The 23,263-nt window shown below is 44.0% G+C and overlaps 1 protein-coding gene across 6 annotated transcripts in view; it reads right to left on the bottom strand.

The window, feature by feature from the left end:
* cd2ap (CD2-associated protein) overlaps positions 1-23,263 on the bottom strand; it is a 249,038-nt gene that overhangs the window by 30,684 nt on the left and 195,091 nt on the right. For all 6 annotated transcript variants that reach the window (XM_070885236.1, XM_070885237.1, XM_070885240.1 and 3 more), the window contains one exon: positions 5,789-5,927. In XM_070885236.1, coding sequence (XP_070741337.1) covers positions 5,789-5,927 — 139 coding nt within the window. The remainder of the gene's footprint in view (positions 1-5,788; positions 5,928-23,263) is intronic.

The raw sequence follows: 23,263 nt of genomic DNA on the forward strand, positions 1-23,263 counted from the left end.
CAGCACATGCATGCACACTCTAGCTCCACCCTCAATCGACTGGCCACGCTACGCCACCACCGAGGAGAGGCTGAGGAGCGGCCAGAATCGGGAGGAAGATTTCCGGCGCGCTTGGAGGCGGACAAAAGCGGCGCACCTTGGATGAGTGCGCCAGAAAAAGGTGTTGGGGAAATTTGGACCCATAGTACAGATCACTGGTGGTAAAAAATGGATTTCAGTTCACCAATGGCACCTACACAAAACTTTTAAAGTTAATTTTGCAACAGGCAAGGCCCTAATATTGCAGGACCCATCACTCAGTGTAGTGTGACGCACATCTACCAAACAAATCGAAGGGAGATGGAAGAAAGGGAATTAGTTACGGTCAGGCACAAACATCTCCCATGGGCAACTTTTTCCTCCTATTTTTCAAAACAACTTATTTTAATGGCACACAGCTGTGCGTCACACTGCAATGCCACAGGAGATTCACTCATTTTATATTTATGATCTGGATTTAGGAATTGAGGGAACCTGAAGGCATCACATTGGCAGGTATGGCAAATTGTGACAGGGTAGCAGATGGATGTCAATATTAGTTCAATGTCGAAAAATGTGAAGCAGTAAATTTTGCAAATAGGGAAAGAAAGTGCACACAAAACATCATGATTTTAAATGGAGCAGAAGGAACTTAGTGTACAGATACATGGGTCATTAAAGGTGGCAGTGCAAAATAGCAAACATAAAAAAGGCAAACTGAATTCTTAGCATTTTATGTACAGGGATAAAATACCAATGTAGGTAATATTGGACTTGTACCAGTCGTAGAATCATAGAATGGTTACAGCACAGCAAGAGTCCATTCGGTCCATCGAGCCTGTGTCAGCTCTCTGCAAGAGCACTTCAGCGAGTCCCACCCCACTGCCCTTTCCCCATAGCTCTACAAATTATTTTTCTTCAGGTATTTAACCAATTCCCTTTTGAAAGCCACAATGGAGTCTGCCTCCATCACCCCTTCAGGCAGTGCATTCCAGACCACTAGCTGCGTAAAACCTCTATTTATGAAGCCCAGGATCCCGTATGCTTTTTTAAACCGCTTTTCTCAATCTGCCCTGCCACCTTCAACGATTTGTGCACATATAATCCCAGATCACTCGGTTCATGCACCCACTTTGGATTTGCACCCTTTAGTTTATATTGGCTCTTCTCATTCTCCCGATTAAATTGTATTTCGCACTTTTCTGCGTTAAATTTCATCTGCCACTATTCCGCCCATTTCACCAGCCTTTCTATGTCTTCTCAATGTCTATCACTATCCTTCTCACTGATCACTATACTTCCAAGTTTTGTGTCAACTGCAAATTTTGAAATTGTACCCTGTACACCCAAGTCCAAATCATTAATAAAAATCAAGAAAAGCAGTACAGGTTGAGTGTCCGAAATCCGGAGTTCCAAAATTTGGAATGTTCCAGAATCCAGAGACCGGGCCGCTCCTTGGCGGGGTCGTCCGGAAGCCGGAAAATGTTCCGAAATCCGGACTCCCGCCCCTTCCTTCCCTCCCCGCCCCGGCTCGGGGGCCCGACCTCGCTCCCCCCGCCTCCCACCGACCTTGGCTGCCCGACCCCACCTACCTCGGCCCAGGCAAAGACGTCCCAAAATCCGGAAATACCCGGAATCCGAAATGGCCTCGGTCTCGATGTTTCCGAATGTTCAACCTGTAGGTACCGACCCCTGGGGAACACCACTCTATACCTTTGTCTGAAAAACTGTTCACCATTACTATGTTTCCTGTCACATAGCCAATTCCGTATACATGTCCCTTTTATTCCATGGGCTTCAACTTTGCTGGAAAGCCTATTATGTGGCACTTCATCAAGCGCCTTTTCGAAGTCCATGTACACATCAACCACATTGCCCTCGTCAACCTTATCAAAAAACTCGATCCAGTTGGTTAAACACAATCTGCCTTTAACAAATCTGTGCTGGCTTTGCTAAATTAATCCACACTTGTCCAAATGACTTAACTTTGTCCCTGATTATCGTTTCTAAAAGCTTCCCCACTACCGAGGCTCAACTGACTGGCCTGTAGTTCCTGGGCTTATCTTTACACCCATTTTTGAACAAGCGTGTAGCATTTGCAATTCTCCAGTCCTCTGGCATCAACCTCGTATCTAAAGAGGATTGGAAGATAATGGCCAGTACCTCCGCAATTTCCTCTTCAACTTCCCTCAGCATCCTAGGATGCATCCCATCCAGTCCTGGTGACTTATCAACTTTTAAGTCCTGCCAGCCTTTCTAGTACCTCCTCATCTATTTTTTAAATCTCATCCAGTCTCTCCACTACTTCCTCTTTCACTGATTTTGGCAGCATCTTCTTCCTTGGTAAAGAGATGCAAAATATTTATTTAGTACCTCAGCCATGCTCTCTGCCTCCATGTGTAGGTCTCCTTTTTGGACTCTGATCAGCCCCACTCCTCCTCTTACTATCCTTTTACTATAGAAGACTTTTGGATTCCCTTTTATGTTAGCTGCCAATCTATTCTCATACTATCTCTTTGCCCCTCTTATTTTCTTTTTCACTTCTCCTCCGAACTTTCTATATAGAGCCTGATTCTCACTTGTATTCTCAACCTGCCATCTGTCATACATGCTGTTTTTCTGCTTCATCTTACTCTCTATCTCTTTCGTCATCCAGGGAGCTCTGGCTTTAGTTGCCCTACCTTGACTGTACCCGAATCATCTCTTCAAAGGCAACCCATTGTTCCAGAAGAAGATTGAAAACATAAGAAATAGGAACAGGAGCCTGCTCCATCATTCAATAAAATCATGGCTGATCTGATCATGGACTCAGCCCCACTTCCCATAACCCCTTCTCGGTTAAGATAAACTGTCTATTTCAGTCTTAAATTTATTCAATGTCCCAGCTTCCACAGCTCTCTGAGGCAGTGAATTCCACAGATTTACAACCATCTGAGAGAAGAAATTTCTCCTCATCTCCTCATAATTACATTATTCTAAGATCATGCCCTCTAGTTCTAGTCTCCCCCATCAGTGAAAACATCCTCTCTGCATCCACCTTGTCAAGCCCCCTCAATCTTATACGTTTCGATAAGATCACCTCTCATTCTTCTGAATTCCAATGAGTAGAGGCCCAACCTACTCGACGGTGGTTAGTGGTGTGCCACAGGGATCGGTGCTGGGACCACAACGGTTTACAATATACATAGATGACCTGGAAGAGGGGAGAGAGTGTAGTGTAACAAAATTTGCAGATGACACAAAGATTAGTGGGAAAGCGGGTTGTGTAGAGGACACAGAGAGGCTGCAAAGAGATTTAGATAGGTTAAGCGAATGGGCTAAGGTTTGGCAGATGGAATACAATGTCGGAAAGTGTGAGGTCATCCACCTTGGGAAAAAAAAACAGTAAAAGGGAATATTATTTGAATGGGGAGAAATTACAACATGTTCCGGTGCAGAGGGACCTGGGGGTCCTTGTGCATGAACCCCAAAAAGTTAGTTTGAAGGTAATCAGGAAGGCGAATGGAATGTTGGCCTTCATTGCGAGAGGGATGGAGTACAAAAGCAGGGAGGTCCTTCTGCAACTGTATAGGGTATTGGTGAGGCCGCACCTGGAGTACTGCGTGCAGTTTTGGTCACCTTACTTAAGGAAGGATATACTAGCTTTGGAGGGGGTATAGAGACAATTCACTAGGCTGATTCCGGAGATGAGGGGGTTACCTTATGATGATAGATTAAGTAGACTGGGTCTTTACTCGTTGGAGTTCAGAAGGATGAGGGGTGATCTTATAGAAACATTTAAAATAATGAAAAGGATAGACAAGATAGAGGCAGAGAGGTTGTTTCCACTGGTCAGTGAGACTAGAACTAGGGGGCACAACCTCAAAATACGGGAGAGCCAATTTAAAACCGAGTTGAGAGGGAATTTCTTCTCCCAGAGGGTTGTGAATCTGTGGAATTCTCTGCTCAAGGAAACAGTTGAGGCTGGCTCATTGAATGTATTCAAATCACAGATAGATAGATTTTTAACCAATAAGGGAATTAAGGGTTACGGGGAGCGGGCGGGTAAGTGGAGCTGAGTCCACGGCCAGATCAGCCATGATCTTGTTGAATGGCGGAGCAGGCTCGAGGGGCTAGATGGCCTACTCCTGTTCCTAATTGTTATGTTCTTATGACCTTTCCCCATAAGTCAACCCCCTCATCCCCGGAATCTGTTGCAGTTTTGCTTGCCAATCTTTGATTCAATTTTTTTTAAAATTAGTTCCTGGGATGTGGCAAGGCCAGCATTTATTGCCCATCTCTAATTACCCAAACCTGATCCATTCTCAACCCACTGAAATTTGCTTTCCTCCAATTAATTATTTTTACTCCGGATGGCTACCTGTCCTTTTCCATAGCTAATCTAAACCCTATGATACTATGAGCACCGTTCCCTAAATATTCCCCTATTGACACTTGTTCCATCTCATTCCTCAGAAGCAATGCTTCTTTTCTTGTTGGACCAGAAGCATTGATCAAGTTCTCCTGAACACACTTCAGAAATTCTTCCCACTCTCTGCCCTTTACACGATCACTGTCCCAATCTATGTTAAGATAATTGAAGTCCCCCATTATCACTACTCTATGGGGACGAACCTGCTCTTTTCTATAAGGCCCGTGGTCAGCACGGACAGGCCGCCGAGTCTCCGGGGAGGGGCCGCCATTTTAGATATTGCCTTCCTTCAGTTTTGGAGCGGTGTAGGGGACCACCCCGCCCGTTTTCCCATCGAGTCGTGCACACACCGACCCCCAACAGACCGGCAGTGACCCCTTCCCGAAATTGCCCCCGGGGAAATTGCCCCTTTTGAAAATTGCCCCGCAGGAGCAGCGCCGCTGTCAGTCGGCACCACTGACGGTTGTCAGTACCTTTCTGTGGCTGGGTGGTGCTGCTGCCCTTAAAGGGGAGGTAACACTGTCGGCCACTCCATTTTATTTTTTCTTGTTGGCCGACTGCCAGGTCAGGCCGACAATTATGCCCGTGGGTTTGGCAGGGCCGCCAACAGGCAGCCTAGCACCCCCTCTTGGGGAGGGACATTGTGACGCGCCGGCGCTGATGACTTGGAGCGTCAGCCACTCCAATCCTTCCGCCCCGCTAGTGGCGGCTACGCCGATCCAACCTCACTTCTGCCCCGATGATGAGACTACTTCCGCTCTGCTCCCAAAAAAAACCAAGATCTGAATTTCTTCGGATTGTCTGCCCCATGCATTGGGACGGACAGAACCCTTCGAAAACAGTAGTTGCGCCCCGTTTTAGGCGGAGGGCAATTTCGGCCCCCATAGTTCTTGCACCTCTCTAATTTCCCTGCAAATTTGCTCTTCTGTATCTTTCCCTATATTCCATAAATTATTTTTAAAAAGGTAGTTGCTTGAAAAAGGAGAATATTTAAAAAGTGGGATTAGACTAGGTGGCTCATGTGCAGAAATGCATTGGCACAGATATGATTGGTGGAGTGAACGGTTTTTGTGCTGTCTAATTTTTTGATCCTATGTAAAAGATTTAGTTAGTGTCACGCCCTTCCAAGTGGGAAAATATAATGCCCATGATTGCAGGTCCTTCCCAACTTCATTGCCGAGATCAGAATTATGGAATTCTGTTTCTGGAAATACACCACCCAAAGCACCAAAAAAAATTTTACAATACAACGAATACATTTCTTCATTTATGATAATGTACTTTTATTGCTAATTTCTTGAGCCCACAAGTATATCCACAATGAATAGCGCATACGAATCTCAAAAAACAAAATCTTACTTGGGTAAAGGTGGAGGCACAGAGGGTTTCTCCGGTCGTTTGGGGGGAATGGATGCCCTGAAAGGATGACCCTTCATCGGGAGGTTGGGTTTTTTGGGCGGTACCATTGGGGCTGCTGGTTTAGCTGACTTCTGATCATCTGTGAGGAGAGAAAAATAAAGATTGCATAAATTTTATCTCTGTTTAGCCGCAATTCAATTTCTTGTTATCTGATTCAATTAAAGATCAAGATACCAGGAAATATGCAACTATGTATTTTTCCCCCAAGACAAATCCGTAAACTTACAAATTTTGATTTATTTCTACCTCTCCCCACCAAACCAGTCCACATAGTTGAGCTGCAATTAGCCACCAGCTTAGTTAATGTTTGAATTATTTATTTCAACAACACCAACTGCTGATAAAAAACAACTCGGTGAGCTTATTTAAAGCTAACTTTTCACACTTCCACTCTCTTGTACAGCCATAAACATTTAAGAAAAGCTTCAAAATGTATTAACATTCTACACAGAAGAATTAATTAACATTATTATAGTTAGAATGACAAACAAATTTCACAACCTCAGGATGTCCCAAAGCCAATTAACTGCTTTTGTTGAAGTGTTGTAAAACAGGGAAATATGGCAGCCAATTTGGACATAGCAAGGTCCCGCAAATAAACCAGGTAATCCGATTTTATTGATGTTAATCAGGACAGTGGGAATACTCCGCTGCCCTTCTTCAAATCGTGCCATAGCATCTTTTACATCCACCCAAGAGGGTAGATGGGGCCTCACTTCAACATCTCATCTGAAAGAGGACACTGAAGTGTCAGCCCAGATTATGTGCTCAAATCTTGGAATTGGGCCTGAACCCACGACTTGGACTCAGGAAGCGAGAGTGCTACTGTTGAGCCAATGGTGAAACATGTTGACTGGGAGAAATTTATTAATTGAGGATAATTCAAGTCGATTACCTCCAAAGCAATACTGAGGAAAATACAGGCTAAATATCCAAGAGTACTAAAATAGGCTCTTTCAAAATTGAAAAACATTAGATCACAAGGCCTGCTGGGAGGTGAGAGGAGGTCTACTGAAAAGATTACAAGCTGTTTCAGAAGTATATCGAAAGAGTAATTAGTAGAGCAGAGAGGGGAACAGACAATAGCAATAGCTGTAGATTTTAAACAACAGCAAGAAGTTCTTTCAGTACAATGACAGCAAGAGACAGTTAGGGTAAAGGAGAGAACTTTAAAAAGGATACCAATGATGATAAAATGGAGAATGAGCAGAGAACAGTTAGCATACTAACTTAATATCCCTTCAAGTTTTCAAGACTATAGCAACTTCCCCTAATGTGATGTAACCCAAGCAGACGCAAGGCAATGACAAAGGTTCTAAACTGGCATACAGGGCCCAAATAACAGGATATCATCTTGCCCAGCATATCTGGATAGACTAGGGATGTAATTTGTGAAGTGTTAACAATCACAAGAGAGTCAATGTAAGATTGGAAGTTACCACCACATTCTAGAAAGGGAGCAAATCTAATTTGGGAAACTATAGATTTATTAATATCTATTAAAGTAAAGGAACTGATCATCGGAAGCAAACTTCAGAAGTACCGATCCGAGAACAATCAAATGACTAAAAGCCAACTTGGTTTTAGGAGACAATCCTGTTTAATAAATATTTTTCAAGAAGCAACAGCCAAAGTGAACAGTGAAAAGTTTTGAAGTGCATATTTAGATTTCCAATAAGTCTTTGATGAAATTCTTCATGAAAGGCTGCAGCTGAAACTGAAAGCTATGCAAATTCAAAGTAACTGGTAGCAATGCGGTGGAGGAGGATTTCCTGGAGTGTATTAGGAATGGTTTTCGAGATCAATGTGTCGCGGAACCAACCAGGGAGCTGGCCATCCTAGACTGGGTATTGTGTAATGAGAAGGGACTAATTAGCAATCTTGTTGTGCGAGGCCCCTTGGGGAAAAGTGACCATAATATGGTAGAATTCCTTATTAAGATGGAGAGTGACAAAGTTAATTTGGAAACTAAGGTCCTGAACTTAAGGAAAGGTAACTTTGACGGTATGAGGTGTGAATTGGCTGGAATAGACTGGCAAACGATACTAAAAGGGTTGACGGTGGATAAGCAATGGCAAACATTTAAAGATCACATGGATGAACTTCAGCAAATGTACATCCCTGTCTGGAGTAAAAATAAAACTGGGAAGGTGGCTCAACCATGGCTAACAAAGGAAATTAAGGATAGTGTTAAAGCCAAGGAAAAAGCAACAAACCTGAGGACTGGGAGAAATTTAGAATTCAACAGAGAAGGACTAAGGGTTTAATTAAGAGGGGGAAAATAGAGTACGAGCTGAAGCTTGCAGGGAATATAAAAACTGACTGCAAAAGCTTCTATAAATATGTGAAGAGAAAAAGATTAGTAAAGACAAACGTAGGTCCCTTGCAGTCAGATTCAGGTGAAATTATAATGGGGAACAAAGAAATGGCATACCAATTGAACCAATACTTCGGTTCTGTCTTCACGAAGGAAGATACAAATAACCTTCCGAAGGGGACAGTGGGTCTAGTGAGAAGGAGGAACTGAAAGATATCCTTATTAGGCGGGAAATTGTGTTAGGGAAATTGAGGGGATTGAAGGCCGATAAATCCCCGGGGCCTGATATTTGAGCACTCTGGGATGCAGACTAAGTGGTCCGAGAAATAGTGGATGCATTGGTGATCATTTTCCAACAGTTTATCGACTCTGGATCAGTTCCCATGGACTGGAGGGTAGCTAATGTAACACCACTTTTTAAAAAAAGGAGGGAGAGAGAAAGCGGGTAATTATAGACCAGTCAGCTTGACATCAGTAGTGGGGAAAATGTTGGAATCGATCATGAAGGGCGAAATAGCAGCACATTTGGAAAGCGGTGACAGGATCGGATCAAGTCAGCATGGATTTATGAAAGGGAAATCATGCTTGACGTATCTTCTGAAATTTTTTGAGGATGTAACTAGCAGAATGGACAAGGGAGAACCAGTGGATGTGGTGTATTTGGATTTTCAGAAGGCTTTTGACAAGGTACCGCACAAAAAAGATTGTTGTGCAAAGTCAAAGCACATGGTATTGGAGGTAATCTCATGACGTGGATAGGGAACTGGTTGGCAGATAGGAAGCAGAGAGTCGGGGTAAACGGGTCCTTTTCAGAATGGCAGGCAGTGACTAGTGGAGCTCCGCAGGGCTCAGTGCTGGGACCCCAGCTCTTTACAATATACATTAACGATTTGGATGAAGGAATAGAGTGTAATATCTCCAAGTTTGCAGATGACAATAAACTGGGTGACGGCTTGAGCTGTGAGGAGGATGCCAAGAGGCTGCAGGGTGACTTGGACAGGTTAGGTGAGTGGGCAAATGCATGGCAAATGCAATATAATGTGGATAAATGTGAGGTTATCCATTTTGGGGGCAAAAACACGAAGGCAGAATATTATCTGAATGGCGGCAGACTAGGAAAAGGGGAGGTGCAATGAGACCTGGGTGTCATGGTTCATCAGTCACTGAAAGTGGGAACGCAGGTACAGCAGGCGGTGAAGGTGGCAAATGGTATGTTGGCCTTCATAGCTGGGGGATTTGAATATAGAAGCAGGGAGGTTTTACTGCAGTTGTACAGAGCCTTAGTGAGGCCTCACGTGGAATATGGTGTTCAGTTTTGGTCTCCTAGTCTGAGGAAGGACGTTCTTGCTATTGAGGGAGTGCAGCGAAGGTTCACCAGACTGATTCCAGGGCTGGCTGGACTGTCATTAGAGAGACTGGATCAACTGGGCCTTTATTCACTGGAGTTTAGAAGGACAAGAGGGGATCTCATCGAAACATACAAGTTTCTGACAGGACTGGACAGGTTAGATGCAGGAAGAATGTTCCCGATGTTGGGGAAGTCCAGAACCAGGGTACATAGTCTTAGAATAAGGGGTAGGCCATTTCAGACTGAGATGAGGAGAAACTTCTTTACTCAGAGAGTTGTTAACCTGTGGAATTCCCTGCCGCAGAGAGTTGTTGATGCCAGTTCATTGGATATACTCAAGAGGGAGTTAGATTTGGCCCTTACAGCTAAGGGGATCAAAGGGTATGGAGAGAAAGCAGGAAAGGGGTACTGAGGGAATGATCAGCCATGATCTTATTGAATGGCGGTGCAGGCTCGAAGGGCCGAATGGCCTACTCCTGCATCTATTTTTCTAAAACTTGGGTGTGGTTAAGGAATTGGCTGAAGGAAAGAAAACAGTGGGTACTTATTAGGAGAATGATGTAGATGTTGGGGGGGGGGGGGGAAAGAAGAGGAGAGTGAAGAAGAGAAGAGAAGTACTGAGCAGAGCCCCAGTGTATACCGCTAGAGCCCCTACTCTAGCAGTAACCTCATACACTCTAACCTAAATGCAGAAACCCAATACACATTGATCAACTTTAGAGATGATACTAAACTTAGTGGGCTGGCTGGGGGGGGGGGGGGGGGTGTTGAGCAGAGAAAGTGTTAGTCGAGACAAAGTAGCCAGGGATTCTCAAAATGAATTACCGTATATACTCGCGTATCCTACGATCTCACGTATCATGCGACCCCTAAATTTTCGTCCCCAAAACATGATTTTATCATATATCTCATGTATCATGCGAGTCACTTTTTTGAGATACCAGATGCCACTAGGCTAGGCTTTCAAACAAGTTTAACAAGTACCCAACACGTAACAAGTACCCTAACACATAACAACGATCGAATACAGACCTTAACAACCGAATCATGAAACATCGAGTAGATTCTGTTGTGAAAGCTGTTCGCGAATCGAACACCGATATAGCAATCATTCCAGCTGGCTTGACTAGCGTCGTTCAGCCACTTGACGTATCCATTAATAAGCCATTTAAAGACAATATAAGAAAGAAATGGAATGACTGGATGATGGAAGGAGAGAAATCATTTACGAAGGGAGGGAATATGAAGGCTCCGGATTTGCCTCTGTGTTTGCGGGTAAAAGAAGCATGGGCTGAGATAGATGGAGATTTGATTGTTAAAGCCTCTAATAATGCAGCAAACTTCAGAGGGAGTTGTGGGTGGCGATCTCTAGACCACAGCAAAGATACAGTACAAGTGACAATAGAGGCTGTAATCCAGCCCAGGAGATACCTGCCGAGATTCAGCGTGGATACGGTCTGCTTAACAGACTAACAGCCTAATCTTGGCCAGCACTTCACACCCACAAATTTTGTATCTCGCGTATCATGCGACCCCCCAAATTTAGGTTACAATTTAGGTCTTCAAAAGTCGCATGATACGCGGGTATATACGGTAGCTGAAATCTGCAATTGGGGAAATGAGTTACAGATGCTACTTGACCTGTTGAGTGTTACCAGCATCTCTGGTTTTTATTTCAGTTTCCCCAGCATCTGTAGTATTTTGCTTTTGTTAGTTTGTTTGTCTGATCGATAGTGCACTCTGTGTAAATGGATAGATTCCTCTGATCCAAAGATGAGAGAATGCAAGCACAGGTTGGTCAAAGCCTGGTTTTAGTGACCCCAAAAGTGTGTATATGAGGTTACTGCTTGAGTTTAGTCGACTAAAACCACAGAGCTCATCAGCACTGAGCACTGGTAAGCTTCATGCTGTTTGTCTCCAAAGAGAGTCGCTAGTAGGCCATTTCACTGACGAGCACAAACTTGAGTCTTTGCTACATGGAAAGCAGGCATCAAGAACTCTTCCTGAGTGGTATGATGAGCAGCATAACTCAGCCTATGCAAGTGCATTGCTAACATTTTTCTGGCAACATATCTCCATACCATCAAAAGGTGCTTACCTCTCTGTACCACAATCATAGTAGGCACTGAGCCATGTAAATGTACCAGTTTCCAGGTTTGTCCGAAGTGTCGGTTTCCACAACTAATATTTGACCAACATTTACCTTTAGCATGGCCGAAGGGCTTGTGTATGACACTTGGCGACATATTAACTGTCTTCATACTCTTGGCATCCAATTACAGTACTACTAACAAAGCTAGTCATCAACTGCTTCATCAAAGTCCTCATGTAGGGGCTTTGGCAACAAGACATACTTCCTCTTCTGAGCACGGAGCAACAATCTTCTGCACCTGTTTCCGTCTTTTACACCAAAATCCACCTCTAAAATTAAATGTTGTCTGCATTACAAAAGTAAATCCACTTGACAGTGAAAGACTTTGGGGCACCCCGAGGTAGATGAAAACCAGCATATAAATGCAAGTTAATTCTTCATTTCTTTCTTTGCTTCTGGCTCTGCAACATAGGCCTTTCTGATGCACTTCAGCAGCTCCAAATCAAGGAAAACTGTTCAGACACATTGTGCACACTAGATGAACTTGCTGTCATGTTTCATGATTTTCAACTACTTGGCCTGAAATGCATTTTTGGTTTAAGCTATAATATGGCTTTGATGTGAGGTCAGATTCAGAATTGTGAGATGTAATTCCTCAAAGGTCCAGCTAAGTAATTTCATATAGAAACAGACAGTCTGAGAGACCTGGTAATTATATCAGACATGGGGATGAATTGAGAGTCCTTTCCTTAAGCTTAATGTCGATCAGTTTCTAAGAATTAATAGGTCAGAAAAGCTGTACATAGCCTGCCAACAGGGAGTGTGGCTTGCTTTGTTAATTTCTGTGCCATGAGGAGCATTACAAAATAAGTTGAATTTCACTTTACTTGTTACTCTGTTCATTCACATATTGTGTGAAAAATAAGTCAGCTTATTGATTTATAACTGGCCTCCTCTCACTCATATGTCAATCAGCTGTCTTTTCAGAAGATAGGAAAATGCACTTGGGGCCACATGTGCATTTACAGTATCCCATTCACACAGTTTCTTTACAAGATTTTAGCTTCATGATCAAAACTACAGACTGAAATAAGGTTTTTACTCCTCGTTCACAGAGGAGCAGCTCCAAGGAAAATCATTACATTATTGGTACAGATCTTTAAGTACAAGTCACCATTTGGCAAACAATGAGACTGAACAGCAGCAGTTGGGAAACAGACAATCCAGGTCATGCGAGAATGAATGTGCAAGAAAATCAAATCCGACTGTTTGAAACCAATGCAGCATTTTTCAACATCACAGCTGCTTCAGTAGCTAATCAGTTCGTAGTAATATTGTGCAATCACTCTGCCGTAAATTAACTGTTCATCCACCGTGTTCCCACTGGGTCTCATTGGTTACCGGCTTACTATATTTCTCATTTTCTGTTCATATTTTTACTCCATGCATGAAACTTGTGTTTTATCCATCAGTGCACATTCTTTCCAGCCATTATGCTGTAACAGAACTACTCCATCCACCTACAACAAATATAATCGTGTAGAGTGAAGAGCTGGGAACTGGTCTGAATGACAGGTTGATGGTCTTCAAGAACAATTAGCAGAAGTAGAGAATTAGATAACAAGACTCAAAAAGACAACTATTTAATTAGCTATGATGTTGAAAACTAATCGTTTAAAATGGCAAGGACAGCAGATTAACTGTGTGAAGGCATTTTCACATTATTGTAGCATCATCTCCTTCCATGTGGATCTAGCACCGTGCATCGCACTGCAAAATATAAATGCACCAGGTTCCCTTCAATAGACAGCAATACACACAGCTATTCTTGGTCTGCTGCCAATGACAGTGTCTCAGGTCTCAATTATGCTATTTTTTTTTAAAAACAATGTAACTATTTGTGCTGCACTTTTTTTTTGACAGACAGGTGCCCCGCCTCCCCAGCCCCACACTGCACATTTTTGACCGATAGGCGACATGATCTGCCCTATCAAGCTCCGCCCACCCCCCTCCCGGCTCGAATTATCACATGCACGTGGTACCGAGAAGCATGACGTGAGGGTCCAACTCTCTTGGCCCGCAGATCCCCTCACACCCCCCTCCACAGCAGGCCTGGGCCAGAGAGCGAAAAAAAGGAGCGAGAGATTGGGGGGGGTGGGGGGAGAGAAAGAGCGAGAGATTGGGGGGTGGGGGGGGGGAAGAGAAAGAGCGAGAGATTGGGGGGGTGGGGGGAGAGAAAGAGCGAGAGATTGGGGGGTGGGGGGGGAAGAGAAAGAGCGAGAGATTGGGGGGGTGGGGGGAGAGAAAGAGCGAGAGATTGGGGGGGTGGGGGGAGAGAAAGAGCGAGAGATTGGGGGAGAAAGAGCGAGAGATTGGGGGAGAAAGAGCGAGAGATTGAGGGGTGGGGGGCGCGAAGCGACCGGGTTGGGGGGGGGAGGGGAGCGCGAAGAGACCGGGTTGGGGGGGGGAGGGGAGCGCGAAAAGACACTACGGGGAGGGGGGGGTGGGGGAAGAGAGACTACGGGGAGGGGGGGGGCGGAGAAGGGGAAAGAGAGAGACTATGTGGTGGGGGTACTCAGGCAGTAACACTGCCTCAAAATGGCAGTACCGAATTTCAACCCCGTAGTTCTGTAAATGGCAGGAACTGGCTTTCTCTCACTGTTTTTGGCTGTGGCAGATATCACCTCATTAAAAAAAAGGTAGGTGTTGCATAGCATTACCAAGGCTAGATTGATCTCCTGGACTACTTTCGATCATTTACAGGGAAGAAATTTCACAGATTTCCCCCCCCTCCCCCCTCCCCACCTATATTTGCCTGGATTAAAACAAATTTAACCAAGCCTCACTTTAATAAAGGATCCAAATTCACAATAAATTCTATTTCCTCCTATAAACAGAGTATTTAGTACCAAAGTATGTCCAAACTTTGAATTTATATTTTTGCTTATCTCCCAGAACCATTATGTTGACATTACATCATGTGTTCCTTTACTTTGCTTCTCGAGGTGACTAAGGTTTAAAATCAAAAGACTCTGTAGGATCAGTCAATGATGGAGAACAGAGAACATTTGGCCGTTTATTCTCATGGGAAGTTGTGAAGTGCAGTTGATACTTTATACAAGCTACACTCTGCAGGGCTTTAAACTGGTCTTGGATCAAGACCACCTCTTCAAGGAAATTGTCAGTTCAGAGACCTTGTATTAAAAATAAAAATCGAAATAGTATATTTCTTTATGCCGTGCCCCAATGAAGGGCATTCCTTCTGAGCTGGACAACAGACGAGAGGTTTTGGAGGATGATGGTGTGATCAACTATCAAAGGCTGCAGAGAGGTCAAGGACAACAAGGAGGGATAATATGCCATGATCGTAGAGAATATTGATTAAGGCCATTTCAGTGCTGTGGCAGGGGCAGAAGCCGGATTGACGGGGTCCAAACCTGGAGCGGAGGGAATGTTGGGAGGCAAAACATGTTCAAGAATTTTGGAAAGGAGGGGGCGTGGTTCAGAGTGTTTTTTTGATGGAGACATTTAGTAGTGGAGAAAAGCAGCCAGGGTTGGTCTTTTCTCTCCAGGAGGATTTTGAAGGCGGCGATAACTGCGGTTTTGAATGAGAGGTGGACAGTACCTGAGGAGAGGGAACCATCAACAATGCCAGTTAGTTATGGTGCCAGGGGAGCAGGAGGTGGGGCTCATGGACAAGATTAAGCGGGGACATGGAGGGGTCTGGCTTGGTGGGAAAGCAGCAGAAGCAGCAATTAAACAATGGTCTCAATCTTGGTGAGAAAATTCCAGAGTTCCTTGCATTTGTTGGAGATGATTGTGGAGCAAGCAGGGGACAGAAGACAAGGATTGATGGAGACAATTAGTAGTGGAGAAAAGAAGCCAGGGCTGGTCCTTTCTCTCCAGGATGATTTTGTAGTGGCAGAGCAGAATCGAACTGGATAGCACTTGATGTGATCCAGCCAGATCTGGTGATGGATGGATGACTAAGGCACGGTTACACACCAACTATGCTCACGTTCGCACCCTTAGACTTGAGGAACTGAAGATGGGGGCCATACCAGGGTGGTAAACAATAAAGGTTTTGCTCGGGTCAAGGTCTTCAAAAGATGAAGGTGAGGGATGTTAGAGCAAATCAATGGCTACAGAATGGCTCGCCAGTTGAGTGTGTGAAAGTGCAGTTGATATTAACTTGGGGGCAAGTTTTTCCAGAGGAAAACTTGGAAGTAGTATTGGAAAAGCTTCAGGGTATATCGGTGATGAAGGATACAAGGAATTTGTTGGAAATGGCCTTGTCAGTGATTGAGAGTAGGGGTGCCATGGGAGATGGCAAGGCCAAGGAGATGGCCATGAATATGGATGAGATATTTTAAATGGAGGAAGAGGTTTGGGAGGGCAGTTAATTAATGAGCGCTGAGATAAATGATTAAATCACTAAAGAGGCCGAGAGGGGAAAGGAGGGAGGATAACTCAAGCCCCAATTCAATCAACCCCCCCCCCCCAACGTCCTTAACAGAGCCTTAATTTTGGCATCAAAACACCAACTCCCAATTGGATTCCCCTTCAAGCAGAAATACATGTGCACATGATACCAAACTTGGTTGGACTATAAACAACAGGGAACAGGCTGATTGAATCAAGAAAGACTTGGATAGACTGGGAAACTGTACTGATGAGAGTACACAGAATCTCAGAATGGACAAATGCAAAGTCAGGAGATTGGAAAATAAACACCGCCAATACAAGCTAAAATGCCATTGAACTATACAACGCAAAATAGTGGATTTGGAAACATTGTGCTGATGGTTTCAGTGATATCGTCACTAGTGTGAAACAGCAAAAACAAGTCAAAGGAATAGAGCACAAATCTCCAAGTGGTAGTGCAGCCCCACTGGAATTACTGCATACAATTCTGGTCACTGTATTACGAGAAAGGCAATGCAGCAAAGGGCATCTAAATTGATACCTGGGACTAAACATCTGAGTTATGAGGAGGTTGTCGAAGCCGAAAAGGTTTGCACAGGACAAGGGAAGACTTAGAGACAATCTTATAAAACTTTAATATTCTAAAAGGCATAGACAATCATCAATATGTTTCAGTCACAGTTCAATAAAAAGAGGACAGAGTCTTAAACTTAAGAGGAGGGAGGGTGGAAACAGATCAGATTTAAGAACTAGGTAGAGAATGGTGACTGTTTGGAATGGACTCTCAAGGGAGTCACTGAGGGCTGACCGCATCATAAAGCTCAAGAGGGAGCTGGATAAAAATGAGAGTGATAGGAAAGGTATTGTCGAATCATATTTCCGAGACACTGAGTCTTGGCAATTGGCCCACAGTGGTTGTTTGCAGTCATATACATTCCAATGTTATTTGAAGACATTGCAAGTTTTAAAAAAAAGTAATTTTAACATAGCAGGCGTCTCTCAAGTGAAACAAAGAGGTGACAAAGCTTAACATTTACACTTGCTAAAGTCTAATGTTCAGTAAAGCATAGTGCAAAGGTAAATGCTTAATTCTTCAGCATTTGCAAAACTGCAATTGTCACACATTGTGGTTTTGATTGCAGAATGTTTTACTCAACTGAAAATCAGCAGAATTAATTCTTGCTCTGATCAAACAGAAGCATGATTTTATATGTTATGCATTTCTCTTCTAAATGATTTGATATTTCTCATCTTTGAGATATTATGTAGGGCATCACTGAAGTACAGAATGATTGTCTATCAGTAAATTATAGACGCATGTGTGGTCAAATGGAAAAACAAGACATGCATTTTAAAGCACAAAAACTGAAGGACGAGGAAGGATTATTTTAAATGCTACAGTGATTATCAAATAGCAATGCATTAGGAGGAACAGTAAACAATGCAGATCGGAGCAGAAAGTTGCAAATGGGCCAACGGATTAAGTGAGTGGGCTAAACTATGGCATGTAGAGTCAAAGTAGAGGTTATCCACTTTGGACCCAAGAAAGAGGAATCATAATATTTTCTAAGTGGTGAGAAACTAGAAACTGTAGAGAACAGAGAGATTTAGGTGTCCAAATAGAAAAATTAAAAGCTAGTGGACAGATACAAAACATAATTGAACATTAGCCTTTATTTCAAGGGGGCTGAAAATTATGCTTCACTGTATAGAGCCTTGGTCAGATCCCACTTGGAGTACTATTTGTACAGTTCTAGGCACCGCATCTTAGAAAAGGTATATTTGGTTTTGGAAAGGAGTGCAACGCAGATTCATCCAAAATTTACCAGGGCTCCAAGGGTTAGATTATGAGGAAAGATTACATAAACTAGCTTGTATTCCCTGGACTATAGCAGGTTAACGGTGATTTGTTTGCGGGTTTTAGGATTTTGAAAAGGAATTGATGGGGTACATAACTAAAGAGAAACATAACCTTAAAATCAGAGCCAGGCCATTCAGGAGAGAAGTTAGGAAACACTTCTTCACTCAAAGGGTGGTAGAAGTGTGGAACTCCCTCCCACAAAAAGCAGATGCTAGCTCAATTAATGGCCCTGAAATTCCGGCCTCCCGCGTCTGGACAGTGTCTCTACGGACCCAGGAAGGCATCGCAAAAGCTGGTTTTCAGTGCACAATGCGCATGCGCTGAAAACCGGCTTTTCCAAACTGTCAAGCTAGAACTTGACAGATCTTCCGTATCCCCACATCCAGGACATTCACATGAGCAAGATTGTGGTATTTACCCAGATCTTGCCCAACGGATGTCCTGAAAACTCTTGCGCCTGATAAAAGCAGGCGCATAGCCTACCTTTACAGGCGTAAAAGTTTTAAAACATACAAAATAAAATTTAAAATACACATTTTATTTTTTAAAACCCTGCGCAGTTAAATTTATTTTAAAGCTTAATTTAAAAAAAACTTTAATTGGAATTTTTTTTTTTACTAATATATAAATAACTTTAATTTAAATTAATGTTAAATATGTAGTGTATTTTTCTATTTTTTTTTTATTAATGTTGTGTGTTTGAGGGGGGTTTCTCATTCACAATAATGGGAACTCCAACTTATGGAGTTCACATTATGAAGAATGAGAACATACTTTACCTTTTTTGGCTGCCCAGAGCCACGTGACTACAGTTCCAGCCCTGCACATGTCCTGACGTGCACGTGCAGTCAGTGGAGGCTTCAGGATCAGGATCGCTTCAGGTAAGTGCGCTTCTTTTTTCTAGAATCCAGTTGAACGCCCACGGGAAGCTGAAACCGGGATTTCTGGGCCAATAATGTTAAATCTAAGATCAATAGATTTTTGTTAGACAATATAAAAGGATATGGAGCCAAGGCAGCTGGATGGTCGTCAAGATATAGATCAGCCATTATCTAATTGAATGGTAGAACAAGCTCAAGGGACCGAATGGCCTACTCCTGTTCTAATTTAGTTTTAAAATATGGAATGTTGCGTGTTGTGAACTAGCATCCACAATTAAATGTGGTAAAACTCCCATTCTCATTTGACTCAGAACTGTCAGGAAAACCAAATATAGATCAGTTTAATACCATAGAACAGCCTTATTTAATTGCTAGGTAAAACACAAAAGTGGCTCTTGTAACAGATTTACGAGATATATGAAATGTGCTTCAAACTTACAACACAACAAAGTGGGCAAACAAAGCTTTTCTGTTTTATACAATCCTGTTCTGTCCTCTTTCAGAAAAATAGAAAATAACGTAGTTTCTCAAGAGCATACAGCAAATGTAACATTCAAGCTCTGACCCACTTCTTGATGAAAAAAGATCCCCAGATAATTATGCTGTACTGCCAAAACCACTTCCTGACCAGATTCACAGCAGAGTGCATAATTATGATAGCAGCATTACTTCTCTGGGTTTACCAGCAGCTTTTGGTTTTTGCATCACCTTCCATGCCACACATTACTTTAAGCAAATTAGATTAGACCATTGCAAATGTGCAATCAATTAGAGTAGAAAAACTTATTTCTACCGATTGCTTAAATCTACATTGTTCGAGCTCCTCATAGGCAACTAAGCCCATATAGCAGTGCCTGGTCTCCAGTCTTCTTGGATCCCCTTGCCACTGGACCAAGACCTTGCTCAGCTAAGCCCGTGTGGTAGCCAATGTGCAATGGCCACCCCATGTTAAAAGAACTCACGCACAGGCATCTTCCACTCCTTTAACGAAGTATGGGACCTGGAACGTCAGGACCCTTATGGACAACTCCAACAGCGACAGGCCGGAACGCTGCACCGCCATAGTTGCCCTGGAACTTAGACGCTTCAATGTCGACATCATCGCCCTAAGCAAGACCCGGTGGGCAGGGGAAGGCCAGCTCAAGGAAAAAGGTGGAGGTTACACTTTCTTCTGGAAAGGGAAACCAGAGGAAGAACACCACCTCCACGGAGTTGGTTTCATCATCAAGAACGAGCTGGTCGACCAGCTCAAAGACTACCCCACGCCCCCCGCAGGGTTAACGAACGTCTCATGATTCTCCGACTCACCCTATCCTGGAATCAATGCGCCACAGTCATCAGTGCGCACGCCCCAACATTCAATGCGACAGATGAGAGCAAAAAGAGGATTTTTACTCCAGCCGGGAAAAATCCCTGTCCTGCGTCCCTGCTGATGATAAACTAATCCTCCTCGGTGACTTCAACGCCAGGGTCGGAAAGGACACAGTTCTCTGGGCAGGCGTGATTGGCAGAGAGAGGGTATGTCTAGAACATGACCCTGTCACCACCAGCACCTTGTTCCATCAGAGGGACAAGTACAAGGCAACACCCTCGCTCCAAACACTAGCACCTGCTCGACTATGTCACCATCCGAGCCAGAGATTGCAAGGATGTCCACTGAGGCACTGAAGTATGGCAGAGAGGCACTGTTGGTGCGAATGCATGACCTCATCTCTCTCATCTGGAGGGAGGAAAGCATATCGGGAGATCTCAGAGAAGCAGTGATCGTGACCATCTTTAAAAAAAGGGGACAAGTCCGACTGCAGCAACTAGAGGAACCTCCCTGTTATCAGCCACTGGGAAAGTTGTCGCTAGAGTCCTCCTCAACTGCCTTCTCCGTGTGGCTGAGGAGCTCCTCCCAGAGTCACAGTGCAGATTTCATCTCCTACGGGGCACAACGGACATGATTTTTACAGCGTGACAGCTGCAAGAAAAATGCAGGGAACAGCACCAGCCCTTGTACATGGCCTTCTTCGACCTTACAAAGGCCTTTGATGCGGTCAACCGCGAGGGTCTATGGAGCTTCCTCCTCCGTTTCGGTTGCCCCAAAAGTTCGTCACCATCCTCTGCCTGCTTCACGATGACATGCAGGCTGTGATCTTTGCCAATGGATCCATCACAGATCCAATCCACGTCCGGACCAGGGTCAAGCAGGGCTGCGTCATCGCCCCAACCCTCTTCTCAATCTTCCTCACTGCTGTGCTCCACCTCACAGTCAACAAGCTCCCCGCTGGATTGGAACTAAACTACACAACCAGTAGTAACCTGTTGAACCTTTGTCGTCTCCAGGCCAGGTCCAAGACCACCCCCCAACATTGATCGCCGAGCTACAGTACGCAGACGATGCCTGGACACAGAGGCTGAACTCCATGTCATAGTCAACATATTCAGTGAGGCGTACGAAAGCATGGGCCTTACATTAAACATCCGTAAGACAAAGGTCCTCCACCAACCTGTCCCTGCCACACAGCAACGTGGACCATTTCCCATACCCCAGGAGTCTCTTATCAACAAGAGCAGACGTTGACAACAAGATTCAACACCGCCTCCAGTACGCTAGTACAGACTTCGACCACCTGAGGAAAAGAGTGTTCGAAGACAAGGCCCTTAAATCTGCCACGAAGCTCATAGTCGACAGGGCTGCAGTAATACCTGCCTTCCTGTATGGCTCAGAGACATGGATCATGCATAAGTAGACACCTCAAGTCACTGGAGAAATAGCACCAATGATAATTCCGCAAGATCCTACAAATCCCCTGGGAGGACAGATGCACCAACATTAGCGTCCTCAACCAGACCAACATCCCCAGCATTGAAGCACTGATCACACTATCAACTCTGCTGGGCAGGCCACATCGTTCGCATGCCAGACACGAGACTCCCAAAGCAAGTGCTCTACTCTGAACTCCTTCATGGCAAACGAGCCAAAGGTGGGCAGAGTTAACGTTACAAGGGCATCCTCAAAGCCTTCCTGATGAAGTGCAACATCCCCACTGAACCTGGGAGTCTCTGGCCAAAGAATGCCCTAAGTGGAGGAAGTGCATCCGGGAGGGCGCTGAGCACCTCGAGTCTCATCGCCGAGAGCATGCAGGCAGCAGAAAGAAAGTGCGGCAAACCAGTCCCTCAACGACTATGTCCCACCTGTGATCGGGGCTGTGGTTCTCGTATTGGACTGTTCAGCCACCTAAGGACTCATTTTTAGAGTGGAAGCAAGTCTTCCTCGATTCCGAGGGACTGCCTATGATGAAGGTATACAGCTGAAAAATCATCTCCTGGAACAGTAAGCTCCACTGTTATGCAGCAATATATAAATCATTGTTTTACAAGAAACAAGATTAATTTCTGTATTTTTTTGAAAAAATAAAGTACCAATGAATTGAATAAAATTCATATTTTTCAAATACTCAATGTTCTTAAATGAATAAGCAAATTGAATCCAATATCTTCAACACTGTGACAATCTCTAGAGCCAGGAGAAATGGGCTCCAGCTTAGAATCGTAGAAATTTACAGCACAGGAGGCCATTCAGCCCATCGTGTCTGCGCCGGTCAACGAAGAGCTATTCAGCCTAATCCCACTTTCCAGTTCCGTGTACGTAACCTTGCTGGTTATGGCACTTCAAGTGCACATCCAAGTACCTTTTTTTTTTTAAATATGAAGAGGGTTTCTGCCTCTACCATCATGTCAGGTAGTGCATTCCAGATCCCCACTGCCTTCCGGGTGAAAATATTTCTCAACTCCTCTCCAATCCTGCTACCAATTACTTTAAATCTATGACCCCTGGTTATTAGCCTCTCAGCTAAGGGTAATAGATGCTTCCTATCCACTGTATCTAGGTGCTTCATAATTTTATACACCTCAATTAAGTCTCCCCTCAGCCTCCTTTGTTCCAAAGGAAACAAGCCCAGCCTCTCCAATCTTTTCTCATAGCTAAAATTCTCCAGCCCTGGTAACATCCTGTAAATCTCCTCTGTACCCTCTCTAGTGCAATCACATATTTGCTGTAATGTGGTGGCCAGAATTGCACACAGTACTCTAACTAGTGTTTTACAGTTCCAGCATAACTTCTCTGCTCTTGTTTTCTATGCTTCGGCTAATAAAGGCAAGTATTCCGTATGCCTTCTTAACCACCTTATCTACCTGTCCTGCGTCCTTCAGGGATCTGTGGACATGCACGCCAAGGTCCCTCTATTCCTCTACATTGTTCAGTATCCTACCATTTATTGTGTATTCTCTTGTTCTGTTAGCCCTCCCCAAATGCATTATCTCTCACTTCTCCAGATTGAATTCCATTTGCCACTTTCCTGCCCACATGACAAGCCCATTGATAACTTCTTGCAGACTACAACTATCTTCCTCACTATCAACCACACGGTTAATTTGTGCATCATCTGCAAACTTCTTAATCATACCCCCTACATTGAAGTCCAAATCATTGATACCACAAAAAGT

Source organism: Pristiophorus japonicus, chromosome 7 (assembly GCF_044704955.1).
Source record: "Pristiophorus japonicus isolate sPriJap1 chromosome 7, sPriJap1.hap1, whole genome shotgun sequence".
Classification (NCBI taxonomy): Eukaryota; Metazoa; Chordata; class Chondrichthyes; family Pristiophoridae; genus Pristiophorus; species Pristiophorus japonicus.